The sequence below is a fragment of the Pinus tabuliformis genome, chromosome 8 (assembly GCF_031772625.1).
Source record: "Pinus tabuliformis cultivar Carrire ecotype Pingquan chromosome 8, CPIR1, whole genome shotgun sequence".
Taxonomy (NCBI): domain Eukaryota; kingdom Viridiplantae; phylum Streptophyta; class Pinopsida; order Pinales; family Pinaceae; genus Pinus; species Pinus tabuliformis.
Window position 1 is genome coordinate 633,068,525 of NC_142294.1, and position 11,251 is coordinate 633,079,775.

General features: G+C 33.6%; 1 protein-coding gene across 1 annotated transcript; it reads right to left on the reverse strand.

Annotated features, from left to right (window-relative positions):
• Positions 1–877: 877 nt before the first annotated feature.
• LOC149237105 (antimicrobial ginkbilobin-2-like protein) lies at positions 878–7,047 on the reverse strand. Its single transcript, XM_089366750.1, has 2 exons — positions 6,211–7,047; positions 878–1,196 (listed from the first exon to the last, which is right to left on the reverse strand). The coding sequence occupies exons 1-2, from the start codon at positions 7,022–7,024 to the stop codon at positions 967–969; spliced, it is 1,044 nt and encodes a 347-aa protein (XP_089222876.1). The 5' UTR covers positions 7,025–7,047; the 3' UTR covers positions 878–966.
• Between the last annotated feature and the right edge of the window lie 4,204 nt (positions 7,048–11,251).

Genomic DNA, 11,251 nt, shown 5'->3' on the forward strand with positions numbered 1-11,251 from the left:
ATATGATTTGAAATTGCAGGTACTGAAATTTATATAAATGAATTAGTTGCAAGACTCAACGGTCTAGAAATTTCTTACAAAGTTCCTGCAACTCTAGTCCTAACATGGCTTTGATCTTTTGCAAATAATCTGGCTAACCCGAAGTCTGCTATTTTCGGTCGATGCTTATCATCTAGTAAAATATTACCCGCTTTAATATCTCTGTGGATGATCCGAATATCAGATTCCTCGTGAAGATATGCCAGTCCACGTGCAGTTCCAACTAAGATTTCATACCGATCATTCCAGTCAAGTAATTAATGCATTATACAACTAAACACATTAGTTGGTTGTGGTTACATCTACGAACTCCAATAGATCCAGACACCAGTGAGCGATACCAGTGAGCGATTAAGGAGTAAAATGTATCACATACAGTAAAAACATTAGCAAGCTACATACACAAATTTGAACAAATCAACGATCTATGCAGTGATTAAGCAGTTAAAGAGTTAAAAGCAAACCAAATATAATCCTGTCGAGACTACTGTTCTGGAGATATTCATAAACCAGTAGCCTTTCTGAGTTTTCAACGCAGTAACCAAGCAACTTCACTAGATTCCTGTGCTGAACATGACTAATGAGATTTGCTTCATTCATAAATTCAGCGTCTCCCTGCCTTGAACCCATATACAACCGTTTGACTGCAACTTCTCTGCCATCTGGAAGAACCCCCTGCACATCAACGATCTCCAAATTTATATGTATGTCCATTATAACTTGAAGCTGCTACAGGAAATATCTAATTTAATTGAATATAATGTTAGTGGCTCACTTTAAACACGCATCCAAAACCTCCATCGCCAAGCTTGTTCTCTGCTTTAAAATTGGAGGTAGCCTCTCTCAGAACACCATATTTGAAAATAAGTTCCCGATTGGCTATAGTTGGCGACAATATAGATTCTCCATCGTCACCTGCTTAAACAATTACAAGGAAACCATTTTTCTGGCTGTAATGAAATAGGTGAACAGTTCACATGACACAAACCGGAATGATTCAGCTGCAATTTCAAGACCTTTGGTTCGAGGATTCAGTTTCCTTGCGCATTTCATACGGTAGAAAAATATCCACTTCCACAGGATTATGGCCGTAAATAATCCAAGTAGAGAGGCTACCACACCCAGACATATCCCAAGAACCTCATATCTGTGGCCTTCTGCAAATTTGCAAAATAGTATATTATGTATATGAGCTTCCCAAAAAGAAAACTTTATTAAAACTATGCAGCTCCTGCTAGATTTTGAATTTTATTAGGAATAATTTCTAAATAGATTTGATTACATGATACAATATCATAGTTAAAGAAAACCACAATTCAGCTTTATTTCACACATGTTTATATAATAATTTTTTAATTAATTAATTTAAAAATTAAATTAATAAAAATTATATAACTTTTAGATAGAGGAGGAATGACCTGTTGTAGAGTTTTTTGAACCCAACGTTTCGGACTACCAAGTGAGTCCATCATCAGGGGACGCGACAATAGATAATCTTCAATCTTAATGATGTCTCCATGAGCTGTATTTAGGGTATATATATATAGGTTATTAAGGAATGATGTGAGAAATTAGGTCGGCCAATGTATTTATTTATTTATTTAATTTTTTATTTAATTTATTATTATTATTTATTTTTTATTATTATATATATATATATATATATATATATATATATATATATATATATTTTAATCATATATTGTTATTGTTATTAATATATTATTTTTGATTATTTATTATTATTATTATTATTATTTTTTATTTTTTTTATTTTATTTTTATTTTTATTTTTTATTTTTATTTTTTTAATTTTTAATTTTTTAATCCTATATTATTATTCTTATTAATTTATTATTTTTAATTTTTTGTTTAATTAATTGATTTCTTTATTATTGTGTTTAATTAGCTAAATTATTAAGATAGATGGGAGGATTAATTAATAATTTAATAAAAAGTTTGAAAAGATAAATAGGTTATTAATTAATTTTATATTTTATAGGTTTAATTATTATGTTTATTCAATTATTTATATATAAAATTAATTATTTTGAATAATGATTTACTTACTTTATTAATGAGTTTAAATTATTTATTTATTTATTTATTTGTTATATCTAATTATTTGTTTATTATGATTATTAAATTATTATTAATTTTTTATTTATTTTAATTTCTTTATTCTATTTTAATTTTTTTTAATTTTTTTAACTTTTAATTTTTAATTTAATTATATATTTTAATAAAAAATTTTGATGAAATATGTATCTATATATGTTTATTTTTATTATATATATATATATATATATATATATATATATATATATATATTAATTTAATTAAATTAATTAATTAATTTATTTATTTATTTATTTTTTTAATTAATGTGATTAATTTAACTACTTAGTTGATGAGTAATAATAATTATTCATATATATATATATTATTTTTTATTTTTATTTTTTTTATTTATTACCAATTAAAGTATCTATATTGGGTTAGTTTGTTTTTATTTAATTTGTATATTCAATTAATTAATTTCAATTAATAAACTAATCTTATAGGATTGGTGAGATCTTATTATAGTATTATCTATAATTCCTAGGGATGAATCTTAATTGTTTAAATTTTTCAGCTATATGTATTAAATTAGATTTATTTATTTTTATTTTTATTTTTTTTATGTTGTCAAGTTATATGAGAAGAAATCTATTACTGTTTTATGATTTGATTAGACCAATGAATTAATGTTTAAGGAGGATGGTTAAGGGGAGATTTATAATGTTTTATTATTAGAGGAGGGAATAGGTTAATCTGAGGGGCGATTATTGTTTTTTAGGATTTCTAGTAAAGGTTTCCAAGCGTTACTCAGTTTTAATCCATCATCACGGTTAAAGTTGTTTTTCCTTTTTTCTATTTCAATGGCTTCTTTAATTTTCCTTTTAAGACAGTGTTCTTCTTTTCTAACAAGTTTGGCTTTTTCCACGTAGATGTAATGAGAGGAAGAGTGAACATGTTCTGCTAAGGCTGATTTAGAAATTCTTTCTCTTCTTAAGTCAGCAGTGTGTTCTTTAATTCTAACATTAAGAGATCTACCTGTTTCACCTATGTATTCCTTGCCGCATGAGCAAGGAATCACATAAACACCTTTCTGAAGGTTAGGGTTTATGGGATCTTTAACAGAGTTGAATAATTGTTTGATGGTGTTAGCTGGGGTGAATGCTACATTAATGTTATGTTTATTGAGAACTTTAGTAATTTTATCTGTGGTACCTTTTATGTACGGAAGGGAGACCTTAGGAGTTGATAAATTTTTATCATTAATATTATTGTTATTTTTCCTTAGGGATAGGTGCATAGCTTTCTTGATGGTATTTCTATTATAGCCATTTAGCTCAAACACTTTGTGAAGATGGTTGAGTTCATTGTTTAAATGGTCAGGATCAGATATTCTTACTGCCCTAGTGGTTAAGGTCCTAATGATGCCAATCTTCTGTTTAGGGTGGTGATGGGAATTTGCATGTAGATATCTTTCTGTGTGAGTTTTCTTTCTATAGACCTGGAAACCAAGAGACCCTTTTCTTTTAGTTAGAAGGACATCAAGAAAGGGAAGCTAGTTGTTGTTTTCAATTTCAATGGTGAATTTTATATGGTCAGAGAGGCTATTTAAATGATTGAGGAATAGGTCAAGCTTTTCTTTTCCATGACTCCACTTAGCAAATATGTCATCTACAAACCTTTTCCATTCTTCAGGGGTGTATGGAAATGACATAAGAGCCTTTCGTTCAAAGTGCTCCATAAATATGTTGGCAATTATGGGGGATAGAGGAGAACCCATAGCCACACCATGAGTTTGTTCATAAATTATTCCTTTGAAACTGAAATACGAAGATTTCAAACATAGTTCCAAAAGATCTAGAGTTTCTTTATTAGTGAGGTTTCTCATGATCTCAATAGCTTCATCAATAGGAATCATGGTATAAAGGGATACAATGTCAAAGATGACCATAAGATCTTCATCTTTCATTTCTATGTTATTTATCCATTGAACAAAAGAATAGGAGTCTTTAATATAAGAAGGGGTATTACCAGATAGGGGTCTAAGCTTTTTAGCAAGGTGTTTTGCCAACAGGTAAGTAGGGGAACCTATGGTGTTAACTATAGGTCTGAGAGGTATGTTAGGTTTATGGACTTTAGGAGCCCCATAGATTCTGGGAATTATGGAACTATTAGGAATGATTTTCTTTTTAGTGGCATCATCTAAGGATGATTCTTTGATTTTCTTAATTACATCGCGCATGATTTTCTCACTAGGATCTTTGTTTATTATTTTATAGCAACCACTATTGTTTAGATGATCTTCCATTTTATTGTCATAATCACTTCTGTTCATAATCACAGTTGCGTTGCCCTTGTCGGCCTTTAGGATGACTATGTTTTTATTATTTCTAAGGGTGTTTAAAGCTCTTTTTTCTTCTAAGGAAATGTTAGATGAAGGAGGTTTTGCAGTTCTCAGGATTTTTGCAATATCTTGTATGATTTCTTCACTTTCAGCTATATCTAAGTTTTTTATGGCTACTTCGATATTACTGATAACCTCTTCTATCGGAATTTTATTAGGGGTTATGGCAAAATTCAGCCCTTTTTTTAAGATGGATTCAGCTGCATGATCTAAGATGATGTCTGATAAGTTAATAACTAGGGCTTTGTCAGATGTCATGATTAGATTGTGATGAGGGTTTTGCGTTTTTAAACTGGTGGAAGGGTTATTAGCGAAGTTTTTTGTTTTATCCATATTATTATTTATGTCAGCGCTATTTTCATTTCGTGACCTGTTGGGTATGTTGCCATGCCTACCGATTATGCCTCTGCTGCTTTTATCCTAAGTCACAGCCATATTATATAACTACTTTTATAATAAAAATAAACCTTGACTTTTTAATTGTTAATTTATAATTACTCTAACAAAAATTATATAATTACTTTTAAAATAAATTTCATCTTTTTAACTTTTGATTTATAACTGTGTCTTAAATCTTGTTTCAAAACTCACAAAAGACTCAGAACCCTCTCATTATACATAATTGGTTCAGATGGTATTAGCAGAAATGCACTTATTTTTGTAAAAAAAGAGTGGTGATATGGGAAGATGTAATTAAGACGAAATTGGTCAGATGATGAAGAGCCACAATTACAGAACATAAATACAGAGATATTTGGAAAGAATTCCCAATAGGTTTTTTGATGGATCAAGTAATAGGAGGAAATGTGACTGCGGAGTAGTCATAGTCACAGATCCAGGTAAAGTTTTTTTATTTTTGGTGGGAAGATGAGCCTGTTACAAATATCAAAGCAGAAATCATAACATTATGGAGAGCTTTTATTGCCTCAAAATGACTTAACCTATATGTAACAAAGCAGAGATCATAACATTATGGAGAGAAGCAGAGATCATAACATTATTGAGAGCTTTTATTTCCTCAAAATGACTTAAGCTATAGAGAATATATGTATATGGATAAGCTAAAGGCATCATACATTGAGTGCAAGACTACACTAATTTCAACTCACCTATACTAACAAACATGATCTTAAATCTGATAAGCGCCTTCCAAAGCATTTAATTTCACCATATATAAAGGGAACAAAACATGACTGCAAACCTGCTATCCAAAAAATATATAAAAAAAGGCTGATAAGTTTTATTTCACAGCTTTTGAACACGTCGTTATAGTTAATACTGGTGGCATTAACTATTCACAGCAGACAATTACAGCATAGAAGAGACTACTATTTATGTATTTTGATATAATTTACAAGGATTTCGTTGTAATTTTGGGGCATTTGAATGCTAAATCTATATAGCTGATAGAAAGTGTGACAAGACTCACAATGCAGAAAATTTTTGGAAATAGATATAGAGGAAAAATTTGTCAGATATAAAACAAATATATATAATATCTTTTTTATTTTAATGTAAAGAGAAGGTTTTTTTTTTCCTCTAAAAAACTACTAATTAAAACACTAGATTGATAAATTAAAAGTCCAGAACCCTCCATCTGCACTAGATTGATAAATTATAATTCAAGAACCCTCTTCCAAGACAATATATCTGTAGGCTAAGTCCAAGATACTCAGACCGATAGGCGTAGTTATGTGAAAGAAGATTACCAGATAGTGGAAAGTTTTGTGGAGACACGTCTGGCGACGGAATGGGAGTAACGAAAAATCCATAAACCTCGTAACGCAAATAGCAGTTCTTAGACCCAAATTGTGCTCCGAGAGCTCCCGTTTGACATGCCAATATCTTTTCCAAGGCAGAAGTTAGGCAAAGCCCACAACTTTTAGGTGACAGATCTCTCCAACACTGAGCTATGCTGTAGATATACTCCATCGAAGAAGAAGGAGCAGCAACTGAATCTGCCGCAAAAAATTGGGGATCCTGCGCAGCTTTAGCGGTAAGATTTGAGAGCGGTGCCCTAACAGCATTTGTGAACTGCTCTGGCTGACTGTTGTTCCTACGGCTGCAAAGAACAACTATTGACTTCTTCTGCGAACTGTCAATATAATCGTTGTAAAAATAATAATTGGCGTAACGTAAGAAGCAGCCTTCTAGCTGAATGAATCCAGATGTATGGCGGCATCCCTGCACAATCTTTTCTTTGGCCATCGATGCGTGCTGTGCGCAGTGGGCGGAATCTAAATCTCCCCTGCACTGGACAAGCCCATAAACAGTGCTATTGCTGGTTTGCCCCTCATCAAAAACAAAAGATGTATTGAATCCACTGAAATAAATGTTGCCCACCAGTGAGTCCAGAACCAAGTTTAGGTTACGTTGGAAGGCGCTACCGTTTGTATACTGGCCCGTCTTCCCACATTCATCCCACACGGTAAAAGTCACAGGGTCCCCTGATGAGACCCTCAATAGAGTGACGATTAGTAACGCGTTGCTGATTAACTGTTTTAGCCTCATTGCCATCGCCATACCTTTCTTCTTCTTCTTCGTCCCTCTCTTTGTGCCCCCCACAGTTCGACCTTATGGCATTATGGCATGGCATTGTGGGAGCAGAACGCTGCTCTTTTATATAATGTGACTGGAGTTGTTTCTGGCTGAAGTTTCCTTTTCTGATATGAGTGGAGTTGCTCCTACCGAATCCAATGACCATGTAAAGTTGAAGTTACAGAATTAAATTTCAGACTCGGAATCATTTTTCAAAGCCCAGTCGATTTCAGGACACGGACGTTCCAAGTGACATTCCACCTGGAAAGACAGGACGTTCTGAGAGAATTTCTACGTGGAAGTGATTGCAGGCGTGCGATTGATTCGGTGATTTAACCCGTTTGTGAAAACTAGAAACGAATGGAAAAATATTGACAGAAAAAATGTGTTTTATTTGAAAAGTAGCAGCACTTATCTGTTTTATCATTGGATTCACCGCTTCCCGGCCTGTCGGTATGTAGAGTGAAATGCTACCAACTCCTTGAATCATCCAAACATTCTCATTTTACTATTCTTTTAATTTGTGATGTTCTACTAAGTAAATTACCGCTTGGAGCAACAGAACAATCATTATGTGGCCCTCAAAAATATTGTTATAAAGGAGTGTTTCAAAACCCTTATTTAAAAATAATAAAATTAAATGATTATTTTGTTTTTAATGTCTTCAGAATATTTCATAGGGTGGTTAGGTTCAGTGAGGTCCTTGTCACTCATGACTTTAGTTGTATAGATTATCAAACACTCTAATGTCAAGAATGGGACGGTTGAACATGAAATATACTTTCAATAGAATAATAGACAATCTAAGTTTAGGTTGGGTATGATGATAAATTACATTCTTTTATTTTTCCTTTCGGTGAGTTGGATGTCTTTGCAAGAGCTTCCAGCTTTGAAATTATTTATTTAAAAACAAAGCTTATTGCAAGCGTACATTGATCATATTTTAGGACAATTTAAGTGATAACACAATTTCTCTAACGGTGGTAATGGTAACGGTGGTGGTGGTGATTATTTGTGAACGTTGAAGTTTGTCTTAAATCACTTTTTTCAATTATGTTGGATTTTTATGTGGGTTTTACTATTACTTTTCAATTAAGTTTGATGTTTATCATAATTATGTGGGTTTTATTATCACATTCCAATTGCAATGAGCTTCTATTTCAAAGTGGTTTTGATTTCATTTTGGTAGAGTGGATTGGCATGTTATTTAGATCTTGATTTTTTTTTTTTTTTTGTCTTTTTTTGTTTGATTAGCAAAATGTTATTATTCATGTTTTGTAAACTTGTTTTTGTCTTAGTTTCTATGTTCTAACATTTCCATTTATCTCATGAATGTTTCATGATTTTTTAGATGATTTTTATTTGTTTCTTTCATAAATAATGTGGTGTGCTTTAATCTATTTATTTCTTTTGTTCATCATAACATTAATTTCAAAATTATTTTCTTCAATCCCTATATGATATACCAAAAATGTATAATTTGAGTTTGGAAAGTAATAAAATTTTTATTAATACAAACTATCATAGAAATAATGCACATCAAAATATTTTTCACATCCACAATTATATTATTTAGTAGAATTTATTCATGTTGGGTGTATGACTAGAAGATCCGAAATGGCTAAATAATCACTAGATCTAGGATATTTTAGCGTTCTAATTGGAATACTGACAGGCCAAACATAGAACACAAGGAATCTAAAGAAATGCAACCCTTATTTATATTATTATTTGAAGAAAATAGTACGTGCCCATACAATAATATCAAAGCTCCTGCAATGGCATGCAAGAATGTCCATCAAAGAGAAAGAGAAAATATTGAAGCACAATCATGGACCCTGGATAGATCAACTAGACAAATCACACCCACAGGGTTTCCGTCCCTAAGATTATACTGGAACTGGCCATGCCAAGTTCTAAGGAAAAAACACAATAAGATAGATAGAATCAAGATGATCCCATTATTTGGCCCCTACCCCCTTTTATAGGCTTAATGGATCCTCTAGAAACAATATTTTATTGTTTTCCTTCGAAAAACGAAGGCAAATATGATGGGTTGATACCATGGGCAAATTCTGTCCACTTTGACCATATCAAGAAAAGAGAATATTACAAATCCTCCCACCCAAAGATTGCTTGCCCTAAAGCAATCCACTTCTATCCATAACAAAATTAGTTGTATATTGATATTAGGATCCCATACAAACGAGTGTATTATCCCATGTGATGCAGGAGGATCCGAGCCAGAGGATGATGAGCTGTCAGATAGCACATTGATGGCGGTGAGACACCTTGAGCTAGCAGATCAGTGCAAAGATGAAGGAAATGTAGATTTTTCCCTAATTGGGGGAAGTTTAAGTGTGCTTCGATATTTTGGCCATAGCTTTGGCTACAAGTATCATAATCGCGCATATGACCCAATTCGGAAAGCTCTTTTAACGCACATGTCATGGCCACCCAGCTACGCTCGGTGGGCATTGTTTTCGACCTCAAATTCCACCACTTTCCTTTCCAAATCATTAATTTTAGTTTTTCTTTTCCTTTTATGGTAATTTTTCATTTGTCGTTTAGGAAGTGATTTTGACCCAATTTGGGCCAGATTTTTGGCAGACTATTTCTTTTGGCATGTATTTAATTTTTGGCGTGATTATTGGGATTTTGCCTGTTTTGGTAAAATTCTCTATTGGATGAATTTTAGCTATATAGGTTGGCTTGTGGGCTAGGATTTGGACAATGCTAGGATAATTGATAATTCTCATTGATACCAGAGATGTTTTCTCTATATTTTGGGCATTCTCTTGTTTCTTTCCTGTAAATTGTTGGTAGAAACTAGCCTGCAAAATAGTCTCTATCCTGTCTGGCGTCAGTTGGTATTAGAGCTGCAGCATCTTCTTGGGGTGCGAGTTCATCAGTTTCAATGACTGGTGGTTGTGTTCGTGGTCGTCATGGGCAGGTTCTCAATGAGGAAGTCCCACACTGTGATCGTAGCATTCACGATGTGATGATTGAGGATTTGCAGAGACAAGTTGCAGAGTTAACCCAACGTCTAGCGGCACAGGAATTCGGTAATCGTGAGATGGAGGAGCAAGATTCCGATTCTGACTCCAATTTCGTGAACCCGTATCACAATCATGCCCTATTCCAGGAGCACCGTGGTCGAGAGGATCATCATGCAGACCTCGGTTTCAGAGTGAATCTGCCCGAGTTTTTTGGTACGTTACAGGTTGATGGATTTATTAACTGGTTGAATGAGGTTGAACATATTCTTGATTATAAAGAAGTCACAAATCATGTAAAAGTTAAACTGGTCACCATCAAACTCAAAGGCAGAGCATCTACATGGTGGGAGTAGTTAAGATGTTCAAGGGAAAGGCAGGGCAAGGCCAAGATTACTGATTAGGAGAAGATGAAGAAGAAGCTAAAAGGTCACCTCCTTCCTCTTGGCTACACCCAATCCTTGTTCCAGCGACTTCATTCGTTGAGGTAGGGCTCGAGATCAATTGATGATTACATGGAGGAGTTCTATCAATTGATAGCCTAGAACAATTTATCTGAGATGGAAGACCAGATGATGGCGTAGTATTTGGGGGGTTTACGTCAGCCCTGGAGGATGCCCTCAGCGTGCACTCTCTATGGACTTTTTATGACACATATCAGCGTGCACGTGTTGTGGAGAAACCGCAAAATAGGAGGCCAGTGATCAGAGGCGAGCAGAGCAATTGACCAATTTTCCGTTAAGAAGCTCGTCCTATCTCGCAGCCACCATAGGGTAATTCTAACCCTAGTATTAAATGTTTTAGGTGTGGTGAATAGGGACACATAGCGACTAATTGCAGGAAGACTGCCAGTTAAAAGGGAAAATGTCTCCTGATTGGGGATGACATGGTAGACGAAAATGAGGAGATTGGAGAGCATGTGTTTGATGATGATGATGACGAGGGTGATGTACTATGTGGAGATGGACATGAGAATCTGGTCATTTGCAAGAGTCTACTAACTCCCAAGGATGATTCAGGGGACGATTTGTTGAGGACCAATATTTTTCACACAAATTGCACAATTGTAGATAAAGTCTGCAATATGATCATTGAGAATGTGGTGTCTGAAGAGGCTATCCAAAAATTGCAGTTGAAGAAAGATCACCATCCCAAGCTGTACAAGTTGTCGTGGTTGAATAAGGGTAGTGAGGTAAAAGTAGATAGGTGATGCTTA